This window comes from Zonotrichia leucophrys, chromosome 20, assembly GCF_028769735.1.
Source record: "Zonotrichia leucophrys gambelii isolate GWCS_2022_RI chromosome 20, RI_Zleu_2.0, whole genome shotgun sequence".
Taxonomy (NCBI): domain Eukaryota; kingdom Metazoa; phylum Chordata; class Aves; order Passeriformes; family Passerellidae; genus Zonotrichia; species Zonotrichia leucophrys.
In genome coordinates, this window is record NC_088189.1 from 2,666,598 (window position 1) to 2,694,561 (window position 27,964).

At 39.1% G+C, this 27,964-nt stretch overlaps 2 protein-coding genes across 3 annotated transcripts; both read left to right on the forward strand.

Moving 5' to 3' along the window:
• Positions 1–7,887: 7,887 nt before the first annotated feature.
• On the forward strand, positions 7,888–18,868 carry SPO11 (SPO11 initiator of meiotic double strand breaks). Its single transcript, XM_064730090.1, has 13 exons — positions 7,888–8,009; positions 10,068–10,181; positions 12,537–12,625; positions 13,229–13,295; positions 13,488–13,596; positions 14,185–14,271; positions 15,589–15,625; positions 15,849–15,958; positions 16,850–16,949; positions 17,443–17,480; positions 18,125–18,201; positions 18,394–18,505; positions 18,749–18,868. Exons 1-13 carry the CDS (start codon positions 7,912–7,914, stop codon positions 18,866–18,868), a joined length of 1,158 nt encoding a protein of 385 aa, XP_064586160.1. The 5' UTR covers positions 7,888–7,911.
• A 940-nt stretch (positions 18,869–19,808) lies between these two features.
• On the forward strand, positions 19,809–27,349 carry RAE1 (ribonucleic acid export 1). 2 transcript variants are annotated; one of them, XM_064730180.1, is made up of 12 exons: positions 19,809–19,891; positions 20,290–20,386; positions 20,519–20,623; positions 21,201–21,293; positions 21,711–21,797; positions 22,229–22,315; positions 22,548–22,619; positions 23,122–23,229; positions 23,538–23,644; positions 23,748–23,823; positions 24,339–24,533; positions 26,028–27,349. In XM_064730180.1, the coding sequence occupies exons 2-12, from the start codon at positions 20,297–20,299 to the stop codon at positions 26,112–26,114; spliced, it is 1,107 nt and encodes a 368-aa protein (XP_064586250.1). In that variant the 5' UTR covers positions 19,809–19,891; positions 20,290–20,296; the 3' UTR covers positions 26,115–27,349. The 2 variants fall into 2 exon arrangements, with proteins under 2 accessions (XP_064586250.1, XP_064586251.1); XM_064730181.1 differs by lacking the exon at positions 19,809–19,891 and adding an exon at positions 20,062–20,106.
• The last annotated feature ends 615 nt before the right edge of the window (positions 27,350–27,964 follow it).

Sequence of the window (27,964 nt, forward strand, 5' to 3'; positions counted from 1 at the left end):
TCAATGTGTATAATACTGTAATTTGTGTAATATAAAAGGTAGGCGATATCTAAAACAATGAGAAACCAGAGGATGGCAATTTTTGTTTTCTATTTTTTTTCAGCCGTACTCATACTTGGGTGTTGTTTTTGTAGTTTGTGAGGGTGTTTTGTTTTTGCTTTTCAAAGAATGCCTGAAAAATGAGTAACATTTTTTCCTAATTTTCAACTGAACCTCCCACGCTGTGATTTATGGCCACTGCTCCCTGACCTGTGTTATGACACTACCTACCCTGAGCTTGGCTGTCATCTCTGTAAGTGCTGTGCAGGCAGAGAGCAGTCCCTGGTCTCTGTTTGGCCAGGACAAGCAAGCCCAGCACCTTCAGTCCCTCCATTTCACCCCACTCCCTGGGATCTGGAGCATCCCAGCACCTTCCACTGAACCTCCTGTCGATTCTCCACACTACTCTAGGATTGGGGAGCCAAAACTGGGCACAGCATAACCAGCCCCATCTATCTGAGTTTGCCCAGCCTCACTGCCAGGTCCCTGCTCTGCTCTATCTCTGCCTCTTTCTTTGCCAGTTTTTACACAGAGGTATCTGAGAGCTGCTCATGCCTGCTCAAATCAGTGTAAAAGAGGGTTTGAGGACTTCAGCCTTTTTCTCATTGTAATCTTTAGGTCACCATCCCAGCTATTGGCAGAGCCATATTTTTCTGTTGTGCTTGGCTTTGGAGACACTGGCTTCTGTGCAGGACACAGCAGAGGCAGAAACTCCATCCCTCTATTACCACATAGATAGAGGCATGGCTAGAAAAAAGGAGAGTATGACAGGTTTTTCCATGGATGAATAACTTCTGTGCCCTGGGGACTGTAAATAGCTGGTATAAATCAATGCAAATTGGCTATTACTAATCTTGCCAGTAATGAAGTGAGAATGAATGGAGTACAAAGATGAACTTTACATATCGTTAGCACCAATCTGCCTGGCTGCATTTATGGGCAAGGCTCTACCTAGGAGGTCAGTTGGCAAAACTTACAGGTTTTTCTTTTGGAAATTATGCATTTGTGCTGCACAGAAAAGTCTCTCCAACATCAAGTCCATTTGGGCATTTTACAGTTATGAAAACTTGAAAACAATTGTTTCATAATTTCTCAAGCACTCAGCAGCAAGTACTTTTATTACAGTGCTTTAGCATCACAGTATATAATTTAATATGTTTATTACAAGAGTGTCATATAAAACACTGAAGTGTATAATTTCAGAGTAAAAGTTCACTTTCAGTTTAGCTCTCAAACAGAAAACAGAATATCTGCAACACAGGAAAAGAATCAAGACTGTTGTTGTTACCCCACAACAGCAGAAAATTAACGTGAATGAGAATAATGGATATTCTGTAAGAACATTTCTCATAAAGCAGGCACTAACTATAGAGATTATGAAAAGAGAAGTTTTCCACTAGGATTGCAAATCAGTTTGAATCTCCACAAATATTGATGAAGATTTTGAAGTATTGACCATCACAAAACAGCGGAAATATGTAGAAAATCAATGTATTTAAAACTTAAAGGAATGGTTCTCTCCTGCTTGAATCTTTCAGAGGGAAGAGCCAATATAGTGTAAGAGCAGCTGTTCAGCAACACCTATTATTTGCTTACATTTCATGACTAACATGAGGCACCCCATCGTTAAAATGAGAGTTAGGAATTGGCTCTCCTGATTTACTTCCCAGCATTCCATAATTTTGCTGAGGATATGATCTCATCCAGCTCTCCACACCACCTAAGAATCTGTACTGGTTGATGAGCATGTTAATTTTCCTTCTGAAGAAGTATCAAACTCCACTAAAGAGCTGAAAGATAGCCTTCAGTTTAATTTATTAAAAAAGCTTTAGATATTCTTTTCTTAGGACTAATGGATGGTTGAAGGTATCCTCTGCAATGTAATTTCTATATTTTTATTTCTTCTTGACATGCTAGGATCCCAATCTTGCATTTCTGGCACTCAAAACTCCTCATGAGTGGATCCTAACATGGAAGCATTCCAGTAGAATGCATGAGAGACCCTGTAACATTACAAAGTAGAGGACACGGAGGAAAATGTTGAAATAATAAATTAACAGTACATCAGATTTTTAGAAAGCAACTCTGTTAACAAGTGCTAAACCCACTTGTCATGCAAGGCACAAACAGGAATTCCCAACCTAGCAAAAGTACTGCTGGCAGCAAATGGCTATTTCTTGTTCATTTATTGTTTATTAAAATGAATGTATAACACCAAAAAAGCCTGAATTTTACAGAAGCACAGAACTGTTGTATATTTCTTTCTAACAACTTGTATTATGTTACCACAAGGATGGTGACTGAGATATGAAATCCAGCAGAGACTACAGAAAATAATTTTGTTAATATTTTTGCACTGACTTCATTAGAAGTGAGGGGGGTTTTAATGATTTAGTTAAACTGATGCAACATCCTGTAATGGACATAACCTTGCAGATGTAGAGATGTTCTTAGTATGTAAGTAATCATAGTAAATTATAATAATATAGCTTATATTAGGAAATTAAATGAAGCATCTTAATCAATTGCATAATGATCTTATTCAAAATTCCTTTTCTACTTTCCCATTTTGCCATGTGTTATATATCAGACAAAAAGTACTTTTCTGTAAAAAATAAACCAAGCTTACTACAGCTATGCATGGACACTGTGCATTTCTCTATGTGGGAAAACTGACCAAAATAGTTATTTCTGAATAAGCTATCCATAACAGCTCCCTGTGTGGATATTCTAGTCTGGAAAAGTCATGGGTCAAATAAGTCATTGTAGAACAGCTGATCCTGCAATAGCGATTCCAGTCTGCTTCCCAGTGTAGAAAAGTCCTTAGTCAACAGCTCCAAACTCCTCTTTCTGCCAGAAGATTTTTCTCTTTAGAGAATAATATAAATCTGTTCTATTCAATTCTTTAAGGCCCAAATTCTGCACTGAGCTCCCTTTGGGAACCATATGTGAGATCAGTCAGGGAGAACTTTATATTATAGGAGTTTGTATTTATTTGCACAGACTCCACGGTTTTATTACACATTTCATTAACACCTTCCCGTGGCTGTGAGCTGTACACACCTTTGGCTGTGGGACATCTGGGTGATTCTTCTGTTCCAGAGCCTCCTAGATCCCTAAAGCAGCAGGCAGAAAGTTGCCACCAAACCAAACCCAAGGTGTTTGGTGTCCAGCAGCAGCTGGACAAGGCAAAACAGGGCAAAATGTCACCCCTTCCTCCATGCCCAGGTACAGGGATGGGTCACAGCAGTGACATCCAGCTGATACTTTTGAGTTTGCTCTGAGAACTGAGAAAAGAGTGGTCTGTGCAGAAAGACCTGAAAAATGCTTGAATGGGTTAAAATTGTATCCTGAAAAAGCAGCACAAAGTTTTCACTGAAGGCTGACCAGCAATGTCACTGCAGCCGGAACTGCTTGTACAACAGCTCAGTAAGACAAACTTCAGACAGAATTTATATTTATATTTAGATTTGAATCATGGCTTTTCTCTTCTCCAGTAGGGAAAAAAAAAGAAAAAAAAAGAAAAGAAAAACTAAGATAAGAAATCTATGCTGTTTTTTTATTTTGTATACTTTACACTGAGTCTTAAGACCCTCAAAAGCAAAGGTTGCCATTTATCCAAAATTACATCACAGTGCCCCTGGCATTTCTGTGGTGTGGACCAATTAAGATTAGTAGCTCAATTAAAATCGCCAAATGCCTTTTAAAGAATGACATAAGGTTGATTTTAATCTAGACTCCCAAAAATGAAGCAGAATGTTAATCAGCTGCCCCACCCAGCATTTATATGGCCCAGAGTACTCAGTGTCAGAACTCCTACATCATCCTCTGACTTCATTCTCCCCAGGGTTTATTAAATAGTTAATAACAACTGTCTGAAGTCCACCCCAAGTTTACCTGTTGGCAGAAATTTGGGGTCATGACACCACTAGTGTAGCATTCCCATAAATGCAGCAGATTTGGGTTCAAACAATTTTAATGTACAGCAGGTGGCATTTTTGTATTTAAAGAGTAAAACCACACCTGAGTGTTCATGCTTTCTAGGATTTTGCCAACAAAAGGCAAACAGAAAATAAGACAGTTTACTTTATGAAAGCCAGAAGAAATGGTGCAGCTGTTTTCAGGATTGCTATTTTCAAGCTGTCATATGAGCATGGAATTGAAGCCATTCCTGCTTTCCAGTTGTATTTTAGTACAAATATCTTTCATTTGTTTGTTTCAAAATATTTTCCCTTCAACATATTTTTTTAATCAGAATTTTTCCTAATAGGCTGGAGGAGTGTCCAATCTTAGTGTGAGACCAGTTCAGGAGAGAGGGAGGAACAGTGACTAAGTTAGTACTGGGCAAGCTCAAACTCCCCAGCATGTAAGAATTATGTGTTCAAATGTTCAGTCACACAGAGCTGCCTGTTTGTAGCTCAACTACTATGAGTGCACATGGAATTTTTGCTAAAATATCGAAAAGTAATCTTTTATTTAATCTACTTTGTGTTTCTTTGTCTCAAATACCTATTTTGCCCTTCCACCAAAAATACTTTACTATCCCTAAAAATATTAGAAGATGTGGATATCAGAATTGACAGAGGTTAGATGAAAGGTAATTTTCCTTTTAAGAATTGTCTGTAGAGTTTCAGTAACCAAATCCCACTTCCTCTTACAGTGACTTGACTCACCACAGAATAAATATTTTTCAGGTGTTTCTCACTCTGGAGCCAGGTGTCTCTGCACACATACATTATTTTTGGGTTCTTTTTAACCACCAATGTTATTTAGAAGGAGATATCCCATTTGAAGCTGTGAGCTGTTAGCAGTGAATGACATTTCATCTGCTATTTCTCTGGGCTTTACTCATTAGAAATAGATCAGTAAAAATTGGCAGGTGATGGATGTTGCTCCTGTTTCATCACAGTGTTAAATTTAACAGTTTCTGAGTGGTAACACTTTCTCTGGCACCTGTGGTGCCATCTACTGCACAGCTTGGTAGAGGCAGGACGAGAACTGCATCCCTCCACTGCTGCCTTCACTTTCTCCTTCCCATCTTAACATTTAAAACTGGTCCCTCATCTGCTTTCCTAGTAATTTTCCTTCTTATGCACATATATAAATGTATATAAATACATATTAGAGTATATATTTATGCACATTTATCTATGAATGTATAGATGTGTATTTCTATAATTTTTAAACATATGCAGTCGATATTTGGAATTTAATTTTGGTGGGTTTTTGAAAAGAAGATTTTTAAAAGAGAAAATAAATAAAGAGGACTCTAGAAAAATAATCTGCTTGTCCACTTCTTGATTGTAATTCATTTACTTATCATATTCTGGATACAAATATATCTGGTTAAAAGATATTTATATTTACATATATGTGTGCAGTATTATGTTGGAAGCATTGAAAATTTTGTTATTGTTACTTTTTTTGTTGACTCAGATTTAAACACTAAGTATAACTAGTTGGGGTTTTTTATGATTGCTCTTTGATGCTGTGAAGAAGAAGTAAGTAGTTGAATTGACTTCTCATAAATTGGTGTATTTAGTTTTGTTTGCAGTCTGTTGCTGGGGGCATGGTATAATTTTGGCAGTTCTATATAAAAAAAAAATCTGTTGATTTTGATGTAGAGTTGTTGGAAAGAGCTACAGAGATTTTACATAAATATTTCCGGAATGATCTCAAGATACCTAAAGGCCAAAGACTTAAGATGAAAGCCCTGAAAATTTCAGTTTATTATTTCCCTTTTCTTTGGCTTCCCTCTGTTAATTGAAGCACCTTGTGCTCATATCATCATAGCCTGAGGTTTTCCTTGAATAAATCAATGCATGAATTTTTTAATTACCTACCCAGGCTGGACTTGGATTGCTCACTCATACGAGCACCAAAGAAGAAAGGTTCAGTGGCAGTAGCTAATGGAGCAGCAACTTAAAAACTACATCATCTAACTTGCTAACAAGTCCAAGCACCACCACGTTTGAAATGCTGTTGGCTGTGAGCTGGATTGAGCACAGCTTCCAATAGTGCTGACTGCTGAGCACTAAACATGATGTTATCAACAGCGAGCTTTGAAAATTTTTCCCTAGAAAGGACAAGCCTTGTGATATTTATCTCCTAAGTAACTTCTAACACTCTCAGAGAGACGTCTAATGAGGAATCAATTATGATGACATAGTTATGAGTTGAAAATACAACTTGGCACATGATAACTGCAAAGGTGAGAGCAGTTAAAGTTTGTGTTATTTGGGGTTTTTTGCCACGGAGCTGATGGAGCAGGAGCCCTGATCTCTGCACACAAAAGCACTGCAGAACCAGGGAGTGCCAAGGACTATCAGGGGCTGCTCCCCTGGCCCTCACCAGGATTCCCAGGAGTGCTGCATTTTCTCTTTGCAATCACCAATTTAAACATTCTGAAGTGACAGGCAGGATTTTTTGTAGGAAAAGCTGAACATCTAAAGGCGAAATGCACCAAAATACTCATAATATTTGGGGTTTCTTCCCAAATTCACCATCTATGGCTGCTGTCACCCATCGTGCAGCGCTGCCCTCTGGCTGGAGACACCACGTGAATAACAACAATCCCAGTTCGGCCATAACCCTTACAAAATTTAGCATTCTTTTCTTAAATTTCAGCTTCTCTGGAAGCCAGTGATTCACGACTCTTAGAATTGGGATTTATTGTTTGTTCAGAACACAAGACTTTAACAGCGCATTGAGAAAGATTTGACAACATATCGCAAGACTGTCGTAAACCTTCGGAATGCTGAAGGCAAACGATAAAAAGTAGCACTAAATCTTTAATTCAGCTTCAGTAGAAGTTTGAATTCCACTTTGGGGAAGGACGTGGATTTTTCAACAGCTCGAGCTGCACTGGAGTTCCATCTCCCTCAGTTTCCCGCCAGCCAGGAAGAGACATTTGAGATTACGGGAAGAGGAAAATGGCTGGATGAGGAAGGTACTGATCAAGATCAGCTGTTTGGCCACTTCCAAGCCAGCCTGGTTGGGTTTATTCCAGAAATTGGGATGCTGTGGAGTTTGTGGTCAGACATGAGCTCCATGGCCAGGCCTGAGGGCCAGCGTCCAGCAGCGGCCATGGCCTGCAGGGTGGGCGGGGCCAGCACCTGTCAGTCAGAAAAGGGCGGGAAAAGCCCTCAGGTGTCCAAAGCAGCCAGAGCGGCCCTTGGGCAGCCAGGAGAGCAGGGAAAAGGCCTTGGCAGGTCAGGAAGGGTGGGAAAAATCATTGGAAGGTTAAGGAGAGTAGGAAAATCTCTCAGTTGGTCATTCAGGATGGGAAAATCTCTTGGTTGGTCATTCAGGATGGGAAAATCTCTCCGTTGGTCAGTCAGGATCGGAAAAGCCCTCAGCTGGTCAGGAAGGGCGGGAAAAGCCTCAGCTGGTCAGCAAGGCCAGAAACGACCCTTGGTCATTCTGGAATGGCAGGAAAAGTCCTTGGTCAATTGAGAAGAGTGGGAGAATCCCTTGGTTGGTCAGGAAGAGCAGGAAAAGAGCTTGCTTGGTGTGGAAGGGTGGAAGAAGGTCCAAGTTGGCCAGGATGGTCAGGAAAAGCACTCAGTCAAACATGGCGGGTGTAAAAAGCCCTCAGATGGCCAGGATGGGGTGTGCCAGCTCCTACTCTTTATAAAGGGACGGAGGAGCCCTAAGCTGGTCAGTCTGGAGCAGTGGGAAAACTTTGACTTTGGTTTCTACGGCAAATTTCTGCCTTTTCTCTGTGACCCTGTGGTTTGAGCTCAGGTTATGTGCTTTACATCCAGCAAGCAGAAGAGCCATTTGCAATTTCTGTGGTAACCTCTTTTTGTCTCTTTTTTAACAGGGCTTCTTCCCTATCCAGAGAAGCTGGACTGACCTGCAGCAGCCTTCATGGAGGAGCACAGTCTGTGTCCCACTGAAACTCCAGCTGGGAGCAAGGCCAGCTTCAGGGAAACAAGTCTGGCTGCTCAGGAGAGCCACGTGCCCAGGTAAAAAATGTAAAAAATAGCACCTCCACTCTCTTTGATAATGTTTAAGTAGGTAGGACACTATTGCACCAAACAGGCTCATGCTGAAGCAAAGACATAATCCAATACAAAAACCAAATGGGGTCTTGGATTGCAAACAGCATCTTCATTCCTTCAGACCTTTCCAAAAAGTTTGTGGCTACAGAAAAACAGAAAACTGTGACAAAATGAGCTTACTGAATTACACCAACAAAAAACCCTTGTCAATTTTTAAAGAGCCTTTCTGCACACAGTACATCAGCCTCAGCAGCTAGACCAGTCTGGGAGTATCATGAAGGTATTTTAAAAAGAAAAGGATATTATTAACATTATTATTTGGAGATTTCTTGGTCTCTGGCTCATGACTTTGGCAATATATAGGTCTGAGTTTTGGAGCATGTTAGTTTCTTACACTGCAGATTTTAATTTGTAACTGTTGCTTTCATGTATCCTGTTAGCTTGTTAAAGGTGCTATAATGTTAATATTTTGTGCCATTTATGTCAAAGATCTGTTCTCCTTCTCTATAGAAACAAGTATCCACTCTGCTGCAATCTATTAGAAATGATCAGCAAACCCTGTGAGCTGTGCAGCACCTTCCCTTTCTCTGCTCAGATGTCATTGTTAACTAAACCACAGAGAATTTTAAGTAGGCATACTTGGCCAGTATCATATGTTTGCTTATTAAAATTCAGATAATCTCTGCAAAAAGAGGCAGAATATCAGCAGGGGGTACATGGAGACTTCCTGTCCTTTTCCTTCTATTTTGCATTTTAGATGTTACTTTTCCCATTTCTGTTGGCTAGCAAAAGGGGAACTTGGGATTGGAACACAAACGTGGGCTTGCAAATTCTGCAGCAATTCTGAAATACATCTGGAATATTAAGATAGTTACAATGGACAGAATAAAATTAATAAATAAAATATTTAGGAGTATCAAAGTAATGGCATGATTTAGAATTCCAACCTATCTGTTCTTTCATCCATCTGCCTATACAGATTTTTTTGTCTTCAACACTAATTTTTGTTCTTCTGAAATTTTAAATTGCTCTAAAAATTATAATCTAGTTTCAGCAATGTGGAGAGAGTGTGGGAGCTGAGCTATAAAATGGAAGAAACCTATTCAGCTGATAGAAGTGAGCTTTAAAGACAGCTCATTATTGTTTAAGAAGATTCTGCTTAATTTAAAAAATCATTCTTGCTGATTTGAGATAATTCATTTTGTGTGGCACCGCTGGTATTGACTCATCTTTTCTCTGTACATTATTTAATGACAGAATTGGACTTTGCTGATAAAACTTTGAGCTAAAATAAGTTCCATGAATTCTTTAATTCCTACCTAGACTCAGGATAATGCAGAATACACTTGTAATTTTAAGGACAGCTGAAACACTGGAGTCAGATTGCTTATGAAAATAAAAAGCATCTGTCATAACACTCAACCCAGCCTGGAGTTTGACTGTAAGGGATCTGCTGCAAGGCTGCTTTGTCTTTTTAGGTGAAAGATACAGATTTGATTCTTTCCATGGTGTGTCTGTTGAGACTGAGCCTTCATGTAATTAAAAGCCTTAGCAGTTAGTTCAGGGCAGCAGATCAAAAGGTTAATGTGCAATGCTACAACAGGAAGTATTTGTAGTCCTGAACACTTTTTAAATTTATAGCATTTAAAAACAACTTTGCCAAAATCATGGCCAAAGCCAATATTACCTCATTTATAGTAAAACATTAATCATTAGTCACAAACCAGCCAGTTGGTCTAGAAGTTCAGCTGGTGAAAAATGTGATGGTTACAGGATTGAACAGAAATATACTTTAAATTGTGTCCTCTATTCATGCATTTGCAATGGAAAGGCAAAGGTATCAGGTAAACTGAGCAAAACAAAATAAAAAAATTAAAGTGTTCTTCCACATTTTTGAACACAAAGTATGCTGTAAGCAGTTTTGGCTCCCATGATTTTTGTAAGAGTGGAGATAGTTGATAAAACTCAAAGTAGAACTAGATTTTATCATATGATCTGTGTTGTTAATTCTCTTTGTTTCAGTTCTGAGGTTCTTGAAGCAATAGAAAATGTTATCCAAGGTGTAGTTCAAAGCCTGGCCCAGAAAAAAGCACCTGTTCTCACAGTGGCCAACAGAGCAGACTGGAGGAACATAGAGTAAGTAGGAAATATTTCAAAGTCCTGCCTTCTATTAATACAAATGCCATGAATATGAATTTGATTATGTAACTTCCAGAAAAGTTAACCATACATAAGTATTATATAAGCATTAGAATCAAGAAATAATTTTTAAAAGTAATGGACAAATAAAAAGAAATGCTTAGTAACCACTCTGAACAGGCATCATCATGTATTAAGTAATAGCAGACCACAGCACAAAGGGAAATGTAAAACTGCTGTAATAGGGGTTGGAAAGGAAAGGGAGGTCCTATAAACAATCCTTTTCTGGAAGCACTAGAAGCCAGAAATGATAGGTTGTGTTAGAGTGAAAAAACCTGGTTTAGGCTGGAAGAAATTATTGGCAATTCTGTTCTTCAAACCCTTTGAGTGCTTCCTACTTTCTTTTCCTCTGCTTTTCCTCATGGTGTATCATATTTCTTAAAATGATAGTGATAAACTTATCCATTTATTCCTCAGAGATGCATCTCAGCTCTCCCTGCTGTGTTTCTTACCTGTGTGTTGTTGTTCTGAGTTCATTACCAGCAAAATAAAGCAAACCAAGCTTCCAGTACATTATCTAAATTTCAGATCTTCTGCCAGCTGACCTAGAGAGGATCAGAGAAAAAGAAACCTGTCCTCCTTTATAGCACATTCTGTGATTTGTAGAAGTTGTTTGTGCAACAATATTTTCCCAAGGAGTTCATTTAAACTGAAAATCAAACCTGAGAGATTAGCTGATTTCTACAATACATTAGCAAAATAATAAAGGAAAACACAAATCTGTCTCTGGCCTTGTAAGAGCTTTGGACATCAGTGGGTTAAAGGATATTCAGATTGATAAGATTGCAGAGGTGCTTGTAAATGGACACATTACAAACACTTAAGGTTGAGGAAGCACAGCAAACTTTCCAGGGTAACACTCTGGTGGAAAACTCATTTAATGAGAACAATAAACTTCTGCCAATCAAAAAACCTGAGGGGCCTGAAGGTAATCAGTTAACTGAAAAGCTTGTAGGTTCCAGGGAATTTAATGGTTTGTGTCTTGATAGTTTGACAAAAATGTTTCACTCAGATGTCTGTAAAATTAAAATACTCTTACAAAGTTTTGCAATTTTTGGCAGTCTTTGGGGAAATGGCATTCCATGCTAGAAAAACAAATGTGAGCTGTTAGTTACCATCTGAACACATATGGGGGAAAATGTTCAAATTAAAAAGAGTTAAGATCACAGTATGTTAAAAATAAGAGTCATCAATCACATCAAAAAGAGCAGAACCATTATTTGTGGTGGAGAAGTGTAATCTCAGATATGCCTTACAGAAACTGCCCTGCTGGACGAACGGGAATGATCCAGGTTTAACCTGAGAGTAATTCAGGGAAGTCTTGATTACAGTTTTTCTCCTTTCAGTTCCAATGTCGGGAGCAGGCGAGCGAAAAGCACAAATAACTTTAAAATGTTGCAACACAAAGGCAATAAAGTCACTTTAAAGATGGGGGCAGATGCTGCTCGGGCTGTCCCTGTGGGTTTGTGCAGCGGGCGCGCTCCGCCACCCAAAGGACGCGCGGAGCAAAACCTCGCACAAACCAATGTGGGAACACGATGTGGTTTGGGATCAAATTAGAGCCATTAAACCAGCACTTTTAAATGTACCTACAAAACTCCGAAATGAAATAGAATGCTTTAAAGGCAGGATCATAAGGCACTAAATTACTTTAGAGTAAAATAATAAGTGTCCTTAAGAAAATAACTGAGTCTTTTGGTGAAATGTGCACCTTCAGATGTGGAGTGGTGAAACATGAAATACTGCAGCTCATTTAGGTTAAACAACTGTTTAGAGCAGGATACACTCCCTTTTTGTTTCCAACACTTAGAATACAATTAAGTTTTCCTGATAATAATTTAAGGGCATAATTTAGATAATATTATTCTATTTTGAAATAGTAACAGTTTTTCATATAGTCTACCTGAGGAAGTCACTTGTGTCAGATGATTTTTATTTTCATAATGATTCAGATTTTTTTCTTCTGATTTCTTCTGTTTTCATACTAAGTAATTACTGATGTTGATACATTAACAGTTCTAAACATGTATCAAACCCTTTTCTTCTATTTCTGTCTGGAAACTTATTTACTTTATACTTTAATTCGGTATTGGAGCATCTTCCTGAGAAAGTCTTTGCTGCCTTTTTCCTTTGGCCACCCCAAGCCCACCCAAGCTGATGGTTTCTGTGCTGACTCTGCAAATAGCACTTGATCATAGGAAAGGGGTTTCTGGGTCTGAGTTACCTTGCAGACAACAATTCACCTGTACTCAGGGAGTTTGCAGTTTATTGTGTTTGTTTGCATTATGTCAGATTTAAAGATTCTGTAGGTCTACAGATGATACCAGGTTGTACTACAAAACAAATAAGAAGTGACTGCCCTCAATCAGCAAGAAGATTTGGTAAGTTAAAAAAAAGTCCTAAGTGGAGTTCTTGGGTTTTTCTTTTTCTTTTTTTCTTAGTTCCCAAGTTCTTAAAGAACATCAAAAAATTAAAATATTATACACTACAAATTGGAAATGTATGGCTGATATAAGCTGATACTATGGTCAGCCTTTCAGCTTTTCTCTTTTTTTCTCTATTAAATTATAGTGAGTGACAGTGAACTTAATAGAATATTCCTAGAGTTTCTCCCTTCCCTTAATGGATATCAACTAAAGGCATTTTCAATAAGTCTTAATGTAAAAACATCACCCTTCTTCAAAAAACTGGCCAGAAAGGAACCTTGGAATACAGACAATAAGCTCATTTCTCTTTCTCACTCAGTCATTTCATTTCTTGGCCTGGACATTAGTGCATACATTCCCTCACTTAACCCCCTCATATTTTTTCTCATTATGCTAGAAATTAATGAGTCTATTGAATAGTACAATCTCTCTGTATTTTCACAGTATGTGTCAAACTTTTATTTATGGGACACAAATATGGTCTTATATAAAGACTAATTATTGTATACACATTTCTGAAAATGGACAGAATACTTTGTAAAATGTTTTTTTTTCCAGCTCTGACGCTCAAAATATTATCAATGATCTATAAGATGGTACAGAGCAACACTTATGCAACTAAAAGGTAATGGAGTAAATTTCTACAATTTCAAATAAAGCTGTGCTTTAAGTATTTTTTTGTGAAAATCAACATGCAGGATACAAACCTGCAGGATTCTTGCACATAGAACGCTTTAGGTTTGTTCTTGATCAAATTCTCATGGGCCTGCAGCTGTTTCAGTATTATAATTACAAATACAATATTTTGTCTTGCTAGAGATATATATTATTCTGATACTCTCCTGTTTGGTAGCCAAAGTGTTGTGGACCATATAATCAATGACATTTCTTGCATGCTGAAGATACCCCGGAGAAGTCTGCATGTGGTAAGCAGCTTCTTGTCAATATTTCTGTCATTATTTCCAAATATTATTAAACTGATCAAACTACAAGGGGAAATAGCACAAAAAGTTCTCAGCTAGAATTAAATAATTAAAAGTCTCATTGGTGCTAATGAAACCTAGTTATGGTTTATTGTGGCATTCAAAAGGTTTTTTTCTTCACAGAAAATTCAGAGTTTGCTTTTTCCAATGGGTTTGGGACAATCTGCCAGCTAAAATCACAGGAGCTTTTGTTATCATATAAAGAAGTGCTTAAAATTCAGAGTGCAAGGCACCTGTTTACAAGTTTCTACTCACATGAATTGATAATTTGGGGGTTAAATGAAAACTTAAAGGACATCAGAAATGTAACTACCTGCAAATTGACTCATATCTCGTATCTTACAAGAGTTCCTTCATACCTAAAATAATTTTTTGTAAGTCCTTGTGTCCATGAGGACAGAACATTGCTTGGTGTTTAAAAGGCTGATGAACCACTGCTTAGTACCAGTGGGAATTCTTTTCAGATTTCTTGCTTTGTCTGTGCAATATAGTAACTTCCCATTTACTCTGTACAACTTTTATTTTTCCCAGCTGTCTACAACTAAAGGTTTTGTTGCTGGTAATTTAAGTTACACTGAGGAAGATGGTACAAAAGTGAATTGTACCTGCAGTGCAACAGTATGTATAATAAACCACAAACACAATCCATAGCATCTGCCTGTACATGATAACCTGCACTCTGTAGCTCAGGTTACAGTGTACATTTACTACACAAACCTCTGCTTGGGACAAATTGAGGCATTACAACCTGAGGGAATAAAATAGATTAAAATATTGCTGAACTGTATTGTAATTCTGAAGTTCAGACTCTGTATTGTAATTCTGAGCTAGACCCACCAGGAATAAATCTTTGGATATGGGTTTTAGCACTACCTTCTGCCATGAGATCCTTGCAGAGGAAGGTGTGTTACATTATATAAAATTTCATATCTAAGGCTTTATGTTACAGTGTTCTGTCAAATGAGTGCTCTTGAAGGAAAGAATGCTGGGCACTCTGAATATACAGCATTTCTGTCACAGCAGATTGAATTCTGGCAGAGAGAGAAAACAAGTCAAAATTGCTTTAGGGGGAGGAGATTCAACTGGCCTAGTCCTGAAAGATTTTCTACAGCAGTGCAGAGAATGAAAACAGAAATAAAACTCAGACTTGCTGACTAATGTCACAATTTTCTGAAAAATGTGTTCATTGTAAGCCTTAGTTGGTCATTTCAAAATTGAAGGGTAACCTTAGCTGCCCATTACACTTTGTTTGTAAGCACTAAATCCCCTGTTACTGTTCTCCATATTTTTATTTGCTGAGTTGTTCCACTCTGGCACTGGGGTGATTTACAGTCAGGAGTTAAAACAGACCACACACTTCCATATATACATTCTCTTTGACCAAGTTCTTCCTCCAGTTCCTGTTTTCCCATCCATATGCTTGCCAGATTCAGCCAATCCTAACTGAAGATGTAAAGTAAACATCACCATGTCTTCAAGTTGTTGCTCCAAAATACTCATAAAATCAGGTTAGAGGCCAGCAAAAGTATTAATTTAATGGTCTTACAAAAAGATTGTTGAAATGTTTTAAGTCTGCATTAAATTTGCAATCTTCACACCAAGCAGACTTTGTTTCTGGCTAAGACAGATAAAACATTAATCAAGGTATTACTATCTCCATCATGCCCATAGGATGAACAATTTTCTGCAACAGTGGCACAAATACTTTTGAAAAGCATCTTGTTGTGACAGGGGGACTCCTAGACCACTACACAATAGTGCACATGAATGGTTGAACACACTTGTCAAGAGGTGAAAATGTCAGAACTGATCTTGCTTATTGAGGAGGAATGGTGGTTTCAGGATGAAATGGTGTCCTTCATTACCTAACGTTGTTATTTTAAAATATACCCTTTTCTCAATTTAAAATGATTAATCTCATTTTTGTTGTTTTAGGCAGTCACTGTGCCATCTAATGTTCAAGGAATTAAAAGTATCCTTTGAGCAAGAACTCTAATCATAGACAGAAAAAAAGAAAGTAAAAACAAGAAATATTCCAAGTTAAACAATGTTCTGGTAATTTTTGCTTTCCTTGTTGGCTCTTAAATTGAGTCATGATCACTGCTCTTGGCCCCAGAACAGGTATTTTAGAGCAGTTAGCTTTAATTGATTGGTGTGATGGATCATTTTACACACAGCTGGCCTTAACACAAAAGATTTAACCTCACATGCCAAATTTATATTAATTGTAGAAAAAGATGCAACTTTCCAGAGACTCCTGGATGATGACTTCTTCAGTAAAGTGTCCCCATGTATCATGATCACGGTATGCACCTTGTGTTTCATATCCTCCAGCTGCCCCTAATTTAAGGAATACTTTAGCATTGTAGAGCTGCTCAAACCTGGGCAAAAAGCCATAATGAAATTAATATGAAACATATTTAACAATAATTGTTAAAATTTAATTATCCTCATAGAAATATGAAATACATGCTCTAAAGGCTTATTTCCTCCAAACATGTCCTCAGAGCTTGGTAGCTTATCAGCTTCCTGTGCTGCTGCAAAGCTGCTGCTCAGTCTCAGAAAGGCTCAGCTGCTGAGTGACCTTTTGTCCTTCAGGACCTGAGGTTTTGCAAACCCAAACGAAACAGAATTGGTTGATTTTGGACTGTACTGAAAGAGCTCTGGAGCCAGGGGAATTAACAGGAATGTGTAAATGAAATATGCATACAATGAGGAAAAAACATTTTGTCATTCCTAAGAGAGATAAGCACTTCTACTATGCTATGCCACAAATGGTCCAGCTTCAGTCAGTCATAGCAAGAACTTATTTCCTATTGTTCCATTAGTGCCATAAATAAATAAATATTTTTTAAGATAAAAAAGTGACCTTCTTACCCCAGCTTATGCAGACACCAGGGTACATCTATGTATGAACTCCCAGACCTCACAAATCAACTCCTTGAACAGAGGAATGTCTGATGCTCCTGCAGTGCCCATAATCCAGAACACCTGCCCAGCTGCTCCCAGCCTGGCCCTCCCTCTGCCCAAAGCCAAAATAGGAGCATTGAACTTTCCCTGCAAAACAGCTGCTGGAGAAATGGTTCTGCCAGCATTTTGTTTGTTTGCTTGCTTTTAATGGCAAATATAAACACACATGTAGCCAGATGTTGTTTCAGTTAATATAAAACCATCTGCTTTTCTTTTATTTCTTTAGGGAAGAGGCATACCAGATCTTAATACACGACTTTTGGTCAGGAAGCTGTGGGATTCTTTTCAAATTCCTGTTTTCACCCTTATGGATGCAGATCCACATGGTAAATCTGCAGAGGCTCACAGGCATAAAAGGAAAGCAAAATTTGTTTAGAATGGCCTTTCTCACTCTTATGGGAAGGTTCAGAGAGCTCAGAAATCCCACACAATCAGAAGGTGATGTATCTACATTGATCCCACCTGAAATTAGGGAGATTACTCCAAAGTGAGAGGCAGCTGCTCAAAGAAATAGTATTAAGAAATATGAATTACACAGGATAAAGAAATACATGTTTAATAAGAGATGTTGGACAATGTATAAAATAGCTGATTGTCCTTAGGTTTGAATTGACTGCACACAGATAGTGTGAAACATTTAACTACATGAAGGTGACATGCTGAGATTCTGATTGTTTTGACATAATCTAAAAATATAAGTAAAACACTAATCACTAAGCCATAACTGTTGTGCCATGAAACTGATTTTTAAACAGTCTCTTTAAGCATGCCCACTGTGCAGACAGACAGACACTTGACTTTTGCTATTCTGCAACCCAGGTGTAGAAATAATGTGTGTCTACAAATATGGATCTGTGGTGAGTATATTTTTCCCCTTCAAATACCTTGTTTTATAGCCCAGCCTGGAAGCTGGAATGCATGAAATGCTACAGCCTTTGTCAGAATGGGTGCTGCCTTTTAGCAGTTTGATTCAGCACAAAGAGGTGATTTTTAGGCCTTGTGTCTGCAGAAACAGCTTCTTCCTGCAACAAAAGAAAGTGGATAGAAATGCCAGGTGTTTGATTTAACCATATTTCAAGTTTTTCTCTGCTGCACAGGCAGTTTTCAGACAGTCCCAATAGAAAAGGGTTCACCATTTAGATTTGTTTCTGCCTTAGAAGAGGAACGAAGGCTGGAGGGACCTTGGGAGCAGGAGAACCTAATTGTGAGATGGGTGATTTGCACAAAATAATGATATATTGCTAAAGATTTTATTCTGGCCTGAGAATCTGCTTAGGGATACTTGTGTTAGTGTGGAACATTAATGGAAGAAATAAAGAGGAACAAGGAAATATTATCCTGTTACATGGCTACAGACAAGGTATGGGCACACTGCATGGAAGGCAGGCAGAGGTGAAGGCAGAGGGCAGGATGGGGGAACTGTTCAGCAGAGAAATGGAGAAAGAACACCCCAAGTTAAACTACAGATCACTGAATGTTACAGTGACCTTTCTTATTTTAGTCCATGTCCTTTGAGGCCCATCATCTCACTGTTCCTTCTATCAAGTGGCTTGGTCTCCTTCCATCTGACCTCGAGAGGTGAGTTATTTCCTCAGGAGAAACAGAAGCATCCTTCTGCTTCACACCCAGCAAATGCAGTTTTACTACACAAAAATCCATTTAAATCCATTACTCTTTCCATGCATTATTTTGGCTTAATATAAGGAAGTAAGATGGACAAATATATCTTTAAGTGTGTGAGAAAATGTAAGAATTTTATTTTCTTTGCAGATTAAACATACGCAAAGATGCCTTGATTCCATTTACAAAGCAAGATGAAAATAAATTAGCAAGTATTCAGAAGAGACCTTACATTGCTTGTCAGCCACTGTGGAAAAAAGAGGTTTGTATAAACCCACTATTTTCTATTTCATACTCCCCACAGGACAGATCCCATATCTGACAAGCTCTTAGGGGAGCAGAGCCAGCCAGGTTTTGTAGCCCTAAAAGAAGGCAAGACTGAGAAAGCCTGGGATGTCTCTCTGAACAACTTTACAGCTCTACATGCACATACAATGAGTGGATGGAATTTTCTTACTTAACTTCTTACACACATTAATTTTTCCTCCTTTTTTCCCCCTTTTAGCTGGAAATTATGGCAGCATCTAAACTGAAGGCTGAAATTCAAGTTTTAACTACTGTCTCAGCAGATTACCTGTCCAGAGTCTATTTACCAAACAAACTGCAGTTTGGTGGATGGCTGTGAATGCTGCTCTGCAAATGAAATGTTTTTCTATATATTGATTGAATTTGACTGCACTTAAGGGAAAAAAAAGTGCAGAGACAAAGGAGTATCTGTCAGTTTCTTATTTAGTTTCTTTATCTCTGTACCTAGAGTATAATCTTCTTTTTCTTTGTTCAAACTATAAGAGTAATTATGATTTTTGCAGACTACTGCTACTACCATTCTGTGGTTTCTGCTGTGAAACAGTGCCATGGGCAATAGTACACATAGAAAAGATAATGAAATATGTTCTTTCTGGCCAGAAAAATGTGAAGTTCAAAAACGTATCCAGGAATTGGTTTGCCTTTGGTCTTAAAGCACTGCATGATGTTGTACCAAGCTTTTTGTATTTGAAGGGAGTGAAAGACTTCCTTAAGAATTTATTATTGTGCCTCTTTTTTGGAAATTATTTTAGGTACTGCATTGTGGGGTTTTGTGTTTACTGTAAATTATTAAAAGCCAGAAATAATTCCTGATTACTGCATATCTCAAGCAGCTGTAAAACTTCCAGCAATCATATTACTATTTGTTTTCAATGAACAAATAAGAAAGTGGATGTTACTGATTAAGAATTTAATAAACAATCCTGTTAATAATGCACATCATAACAGAATCCATTCTTCATTTTAGTTATTTTGTTGTCTGTAAAACAGTAAAGAGAAGCAGAAAACTGTGGTAATTAAAGTGTACATTAATTTTTATGTGAGGGAGTCAGACTGACTGCATAGAAAATGCCTCCAACATTGATCTGCACAGCCATCACCATGGATCTTGCAGACGATATTTTCAGATTTATTTACATTTATTTAGTTGGGATTTTTTACTGTCGCATCAGTATTAAAATTGAATTAAAGATCCGGCCGGCCCCGCCCCAGGCTCTGCCCCGCCCCGCCCGCTCAGGGCGCAGCCGCGGCCCCGCCCCTCGGCGCCTGCGCAGGAGGCGCGGCCCGTCCCGCGCTCGCCGCCGCTCGCGTCGCAGGTCCGGCCCGGAGCGGGCCCGCAGCGGTGCGTGAGGGGAGCCCCGGGCCGGGGGGCGTTCCGGGTGCCGCCGGACGGGCGGAGGGAGCCCCGCGGAGCGGCGGCCTGGGGGGTGGGCGGAGAGCCCCGCTGGGGTGTGCGCCAGAGCGGCTGCACCCCGGCCGCGCTCGGCTCTGGGCTCCCCGGGTGCAGCGAGGGGCACGGCGCGGTTGGCTCTGCCAGGGCGCGGCCCGAGCGGGCAGGTGGGAGGTGTGGGGGTCCTACAGCAACGGGAAGTGTCTTGTTATTTATTTATTTTATTTTACTGTATTTAGTTTGATATATTTGTATATCCCTGGGTGCCTCCCAGGGGAGTGCCGGCTGCGCTGAGACGCCCCGGGCACGCTGGAGGGCCTTGCGGGGCTCACCCTTTCTCTCGTTCGCAGGGCAAGGATGAGTCTGTTCGGATCCACGTCGGGGTTCGGTACCGGCGGTACCAGCATGTTCGGCAGCACCACAGCCGATAACCACAACCCCATGAAGGTGCGTGTGCCAGCCCCCTGTGCTGCTGCGTGTGTTACTTTGTCACAGCAGGACCTACTGACTCATTCTGTAGCAGTAATAAGGGCTCGGTTCACAGTTTTCAGAAGTTGTTCTTTCTCCTGTCCTTCGTAGGATATTGAAGTGACATCTCCACCTGATGACAGCATATCTTGTTTAGCGTTTAGTCCACCAACGCTGCCGGGTAATTTCCTCATTGCAGGATCATGGGCAAATGATGTAAGTATTCTCAGTTAGGCATGCAGATTGAATAAAGTGCCTAAACTGCAAAATGGGATTCCAAAAGCTTGTGCAGGGCACCTGAAAACATAACTTGTTGAAGTACTGCAAAATTTATGTCTGATGTCAAGGCACTAAGTTTAACATAGCTGATAAATCATCATAAACCCAAAGTAATTAAGTTATTAATTGAGTTATCATAGCAAGTTTTTTTTTGTTTGTTTGAAGGATGAAATTCCAGTTAGCTCAGGCAGGGAGGGAAGACAAATGTGGGCATGTTTTCTTACTGTTATGTTCTGCCCAGCTGAGGGTTCAGGGTTCTCCAAGACAGTGTGGTGAGGGGTTACAGGTTTTCAAGGCACTCTTGAGGTGGAGTTGAAATTGTGGGGCTGAGTTTTGATTTACAGCTGAGAAGAATATAAGCAAAAAAACCAAGGTTTCACTAGCTCTGAGAAACCCAGACTTTGTTATTTGTAACCATGCTTTGTGTTCGATAAACTAGGGCTGGAGTGTCCAGGACAAGTCTTTTCAAGCTCCTGTTAATGTGGTTTATCTGCATTTGCTTCTCCTGTTGCAGGTTCGCTGCTGGGAGGTTCAGGATAACGGACAGACAATTCCAAAGGCTCAGCAGATGCACACAGGGCCTGTACTCGATGCCTGTTGGAGTGATGTAAGTTGCTTTTTAAAAACAAATGCACATTTTTAACCAGAATTCCACATCAATTGGTGTGTGGTTTGCAGGCAGATGAGTGCCACAGGTAGCTGCAGCCCATGGTTGTTGCACAGACTGAAATTGCTGTAAATGTGTGCTCAGTGTGTCCTAGTGGGATGGGTGTAAGAAGGCTAAAAGTGAGTTTTAAAGTTAGGAGTGTGTTAAAAACTAGATAAAAATAGCACTGTTTGTTCTTCTATGACGTAGGAATAAATAAATTTGAATTTATGTTTCTTCTTTGTCTTGCAATCCCTCTACATGTTACATTGATGTTACACTGTTTCTAGAAGAGAATAACACTTGAATAACAAGTTTTAACAAGAGAATAACAGTTTTCCTGTTCCCTAATCTCTTGGTTTTATTCTTATTTTTTAGGATGGGAGTAAAGTATTTACTGCTTCTTGTGATAAAACTGCCAAAATGTGGGATCTCAACAGTAATCAAGCAATTCAGATTGCACAAGTAAGTAAAGCCCAAAGTACTAAATGTTTTTTTCCTGTTTCTATTTTTATTAAAAACTTTCTAATTTTTATATTTTTGTCATAGTGAGGTGCACCTGAACAGGTGATAAAGTGATTTAAAAACCCTGTGCATCTGTTTCCTGTGTTTTACTTAAGGGAGCTCTTTCCACTGCTGCAGTGATCTCACTAAGTCACCCTGATGCATTAGAAGGGAAAAAACAATTTAAGAAGTCATTCAATTGACTTCATAAATACCAGCTTTTTACTGCAACAACAACAGCATTCCAATTTACATTCTCAAATGAGAAGTTAATGTCTGTTTGTAGAATATGTAATTGTGGTGACTAAAATGAGTTACCAGTCGTAATTTAAGCAGAGTTGTTCTCTTTAATGATTGCTTCCTGCATGTCTGTCTGTCCTTTCTTTCCTCAGCATGATGCTCCAGTGAAGACCATCCATTGGATTAAAGCCCCAAATTACAGCTGTGTGATGACAGGAAGCTGGGATAAAACTTTGAAGGTACGATTTTTACCTGAACAAATGGACAAAGTGTGCTAGTAATTTGTGTGTAAAAATATTTACATGCAGTGAGAATATTTTATTAAGCTCTAATAATTAATGGAATAGGTTCCCTTCAGAGGGAGTTGCACTATTCTGACTGTAACAAGAATGAAACAGTTACACTTAAAATCACTACAGGAGAATGTATCCTGAGCTCCAGGTGTGAGTTTTTGTTTCTCTGTCCCATCAGTTCTGGGATACCCGCTCACCAACCCCCATGATGACTCTGCAGCTCCCTGAAAGGTGTTACTGTGCAGATGTGGTAAGTCAGGAGATGTGGCAAACTGGTGCCAGCTGGAGAACTGGGAGGAGGAAGGAGTTTTGGGGGCTTCTGTCGGACAGGATTTGGATATTATTAGTGTTTGATGTCTGTGTGATTGTAGTGCTGGAACATAATCTGATCTTCTTGATCAGGCCCTGGAAAATTGGGATTTTCATCCTACAAAACACCCTTGGTGTCCTTTTAACATCACAAAAATCAGCATTGAGGACTGACCCACCCTTAGTTCTGGCCAAGTTTGTAAACCACTATTGCACTTCACACTGGAGCAATCAGCACAGAATTAGAAGACTTCTGTTGTGTTAAATTTCTCAGTGGCAGGGAAAAACTGACTGGTTGTGTTTGAAGAGATGTGAATAAATTAACTTTCTTCTTTATCTGCTTCCTGTTTCCCTCCCTCTCATTCCTTTAAGTTCTTCAGGGTGCTCTGCCATGCAATTAACACAAGTGTCTCTCTTCCAACCTGTTTTACAACCTTATCCAGGTTCATCCTATGGCAGCTGTGGCCACTGCAGAAAGGGGGTTGATAGTTTATCAGTTAGAGAACCAACCTTCTGAATTTAGAAGAATAGAATCTCCTCTGAAACACCAGGTAAATAATAATATTTGTATTTATACAGATCATTGACATTGTGGGCTTGACATTTCTTGTAAAAACAGGCAATGTTTCAAAACCAAGTTATCTTAGCATGGCAGTGACCTGGTTTGCCAGTGATCTGTTGCTGATCTTTACAAGGATTTAGAAATTTAAACTGTTGCTCAAATTCTCAACAGAATTTGATCTATCTCTTGACCTTGCTAGTGGTTTTGCCTTACCTTGCATTGATGACTTTGAAGTTTTGTGTTGCTGTGAAAAAGATGTCTCTGTCTGAAACTCCTTTGTATCTTTCTCCAATCCAGCATCGCTGTGTTGCTATTTTCAAAGACAAAGTGAACAAACCAACTGGATTTGCCCTTGGAAGCATTGAAGGCAGAGTAGCTATTCATTATATCAACCCCCCAAACCCGTAAGTATGCAATAAAACATCCCCTCTCTATTGCTCAGCTCACAGGGATGAAAATAAAAAGCTTTTTTAAAAAATATTTTTAACTTTTCAATTTCCTTTCCAGTGCAAAAGATAATTTCACTTTTAAATGCCATCGCTCCAATGGAACAAACACGTCAGCACCTCAGGACATCTATGCTGTGAGTATCCAACATGTATACACATACATACATATATACACTGTACACTCCTAATGTAAAGTTGGCTCTGAACTGTTCTCCTTCACCTTTTATCTTGCCTAAGGCTCTCAGACACATTTAAAGACCTGTCATAGTCATTCTTTAAGAGGAAAGGCAAATTTTTATACTCTCATTAAACAAGCACTAGATCAGCCTTTCATTGAATCTGCTTGTCAACAAGTGGAGATGACACTTGTTGATTTTGCAGATATTGAAACAATAGTTGTGTAATGGCATTATGCATTGAATTATGAGGTACTAAGCCAAAAATATTCTGGTTTTCTTGTTGCTTTGGTGGGCTTTCTTTGGTTGCTTTGGGGGATTTCTTTCTCCAAAGAAATTTTAAAGAAATAAGAGCTGTATTTAGTTGAAATTTAATGTATTTACTCTCATAGACTTCAGCCCACCTCCTGTGAGTGTGCCCATCACCTGTTGGTGTGTGTGGTGTTTTCATGGTGTTCTGTGTGGCCCTGCAGGTGAATGGGATTGCATTCCACCCTGTGCATGGTACTCTGGCCACAGTGGGCTCTGATGGGAGATTCAGCTTCTGGGATAAAGATGCACGGACAAAGCTAAAAACCTCAGAGCAGCTGGACCAGCCAATATCTGCTTGTTGTTTCAACCACAATGGCAACATATTTGCTTATGCTTCCAGCTATGATTGGTCAAAGGTAAGAAGGATTTTGATTCATGTTCATACTTTCAGTTGACACCTAAGACTCTTCTTCTTGTGAGGCTTTTACTGGATTTTTAATAAGTTGTAGTTGAACCTTGCTGATTTCTAAGAGAACTTAAAATGGCCATTTTGGCCACCTGATGAAATTTAACATTGAAGCTGTGAATCTGTGGTGTTTCAGCTCCAGCAGGACAGGATTGCTAAATGCTGCTGGTTGACAAATGTGGATGAGCAAAGTGTAAATTCCCTGATTCAGAGGTTGCTATGGTTGCTCCCACAGCACGGTTGTGCCGTGGGCAGTGGCACAGGGCAGGGTGGCACCAACAGCTTCCCACAGAGCTTGTGAAATGCACATCCCTGCTGCTGGTGCAGGCACAAAAGCTGTCACTGTGGTTATAAACACTTATCCCAGTGTTTGAATGCTCTCTATTAAATTTTCACTGCCACTTAGTGAGGCTTTTGATAGTGCTTATTTATTTATTTCTCTTCCACACTTAACAATGCAGATGCAGCAGAACCACAGCAAACCATGATCTGTGAAAAATCAATACTTCCTAATAATTTAAGGGGGGAGGGCAGCAAGCTTGGAATGTAACTAATTTTCATGGTGCTTGGAGGGTAATGTTCTTGTGGTTTTGAGTGCAATGAATGCAGAATCTCAAAGATTAACTCAACTGCATGCCACAGAGAGCTAAATTTTAATTCACTGCATTGTATTTAGTCCTCTGCCCACATTAAAATATTTGTTGGTGCCAGGGCAGATGAGTTCTTCAGTTCTGCTGCTTGGGTAGACTTTCAGATCTGTAAAGCAGCATTAAATAGTAAAATCAGTTGGTGCTAAGTGCTAACCCTCCTTCCTTCCCAGAGCCATTTCTTGTCCATGGCGTTGGTAATTTCAGCTTGCATGTTGGACCTCAGGAGCTTTATTAGTGTTTACTCTCCCTGATTTGGATACTTGGGTATTAATTTGCTAATGTGTATGAAAATGATATGCAAAACAGGACATTTGCATCTGCAGTGGGGAACAGAAAACTCTGCAGTTGCCTGTAGAACTTGGGCTTCACTTGGGAAAAATGTGACCTTATGTCATTTAAAAGGTAGAAAATCTAAAGTGAAGCTGGGTGGCCATTAAAGGTTTGGTTTTTTCTCTGCCTCAAATGACATTTCAAAGAAATCATTCTGAGTTCCTAGGCTGCATCTATAAAGTAGAACTTAGAGATATGTGGTTATTTTTAAAATTAAAAATATTTCATACTTTAAAAATGGATAAAAGTCTCTTAAATTTTACTTTATATGTATAATTCTTGTAATTGCTTGTTCAAGTAAGCTGTTCCTAATCCACCAGTATGGTCCAATATCTGGCCTTAAAGGCTTTAAGATTAAATCTTAATAAACCAAACTAATGGAATATTCATATTCTTATATTTTAGGTAATGCTGATTTTTTTTTTTCTTTGAAGAGAGTAAATGTAGATTATTTTTGTCTTTAGGGTCATGAATTCTATAATCCACAGAAGAAAAATTACATTTTTCTGCGAAATGCAGCAGAAGAGCTGAAGCCCAGGAATAAGAAGTAGTGAGTCTGACTTGAACTCCTCTACTTGTTCTGCCCTTCCTGCCTCTGCTCGTTGGCCATTTGTGCCCTGTTGCACCATGGCTCAGTCAACTTTGGATCACAAACATTTAGCAGGAACTGTAAAAATGACAGTAAATGTATTCTGACTTGCTGGAGAACATTTCCAAATTAGATACTCTGATGTGTATAAGAAAGAGAGGCTCCTGTTGACATGACTTAACCACTCTCTGTTCCACAGCAATAATGAAATTGCAGCAAAATCAACATCTGGGGTGGATATTCCTGCTTTGAAGTGCAACCATTTGTATCTCTGGATTTATTTTGTTAGTATTACATTAAAATATGTTAATTATAATCGTTCTGGAGAAGTTGTATAAATACTGTATTTTTTGTAAGTACTTGGAGAATCACCAGTAATTCTTCTCAAAGGAGGCTTGGTTTTTTTCTTATTAATAATTCAGGGGTTCTTTCATTGCTTTCTGGTTTTTGAAATGGAAGCATTGTCTGCTGTATGCCAGGAAGAAATGCCTTGCAAATAGTTTTCCCTCCTTTTTCAGATGACTGGGAAGGTTTGTAGGGGGCCAGGGGCAGTGACAGAAACTGAAGGCAGAAGATGGGCCCAGTGCAAACTTTAGATTTTTCTGGCACTCCTGCAGTGGACATGACTGCTGAGCAAACTGCTGTTTCTAGTTCAGAGAAGTTGCAGTGGTGCCAAGTGATGAAATAGCTCAGAGTTCAGGAACATGAGCAAACCTTTAAAGGTTTTATTCATGACCAAACCAATGTGTGCAAAATCCCTTTTACCTAAGCTTCTTTGAAGCTGACACCTTTTAGAGTTGTAAGTGGAGCATTTTAACATGGTTTTGTCCTGTCAGAGGGTGTTCAGGACTGAAAAATTCATTTTTGTATTAACTAGAAAGTAGTGCTGGGAAGCTTCATCCTGATCAAAAATGCTGTGAAACAAAATGAGTGGGTCTCTTTCTGACTTGAATCTACTGTTTACTTTGAACTAGCCAGTTGTATACATGCCAAAGTTTTCTTTTTGGAAGTGAATGCTTATTATTCCTGTCTAACTATTGTTTGTTTGATAATGACTGAATAAAAAGGGGATGGGGGGAGCATGTATAGAATTACATGGCATATTGTACAAATTCACTGTAAAACTGTTATGGTTTAATGCTGGTGGTTACGGATTCATGCTGAGTTTCCAATAAAATTTTTACTAAATGCTTTTTTATATTCAGAAGTTCTGTTCCAATAATGTGGGCAAGGCAATGTGCTTCCTGTTTCAAAGCAGCTTCTTGGCCTTTCAGTGTAATTCAGGGACATTTCTGAAAGTCAGCTCCTTTTCCTCCAGCTGCTTAAGCTGAGAACCCAATGCATTTTCCAACTTCTGTTCCACTACAAATGATTCCTGTGGGTTTGCCTCAAAGAACGGGGAGAAGTGGTGTGAAAGGCCGTTTGTTCTGAGATGAATCAAGTTCGTTGCTATTTCAGCAGCCAAACACCTGACATGGTGAGTACAGCTGAATCACAGACTCTTCAGACTCCCTCCAGCCCACTGTCTTCACTGCAGACTCTGCCCTGAGTTCATCAGTTTGTGCTGGATGAGTATTTCTTGTTTGGTATAGAGGAACATCCTTTAAATGCACCCAACTCTGCTTTCTTAAGGGATTATCTTTTTCTGTTTTATTTCTCAACATTGTTTGTTTTTTTCCCTGCTATCTCTATGTTTTACATAGCTTTAGATTTTGCATTCATGCACAATTTGTTTTCTTTGAAGTAGGAAAGAGTTCCCAGCATTTAAATCAGTAGCTGATCATTTGCTCAAACATTTCTTTGATTTCTGTT

Coding starts and splice junctions, on each gene's coding strand:
- SPO11 (XM_064730090.1), top strand. CDS start 7,912: ATGGAGGAGCACAGTCTGTGTCCCACTGAAACTCCAGCTGGGAGCAAG. Junction 12,626..13,228: donor TCAATCAGCAAGAAGATTTG/GTAAGTTAAAAA, acceptor TTTTTTTTCCAG/CTCTGACGCTCAAAATATTA. Junction 13,296..13,487: donor AACACTTATGCAACTAAAAG/GTAATGGAGTAA, acceptor TTGTCTTGCTAG/AGATATATATTATTCTGATA.
- RAE1 (XM_064730180.1), top strand. CDS start 20,297: ATGAGTCTGTTCGGATCCACGTCGGGGTTCGGTACCGGCGGTACCAGC. Junction 21,798..22,228: donor AAGCAATTCAGATTGCACAA/GTAAGTAAAGCC, acceptor TTCTTTCCTCAG/CATGATGCTCCAGTGAAGAC. Junction 22,620..23,121: donor GGTGTTACTGTGCAGATGTG/GTAAGTCAGGAG, acceptor AACCTTATCCAG/GTTCATCCTATGGCAGCTGT.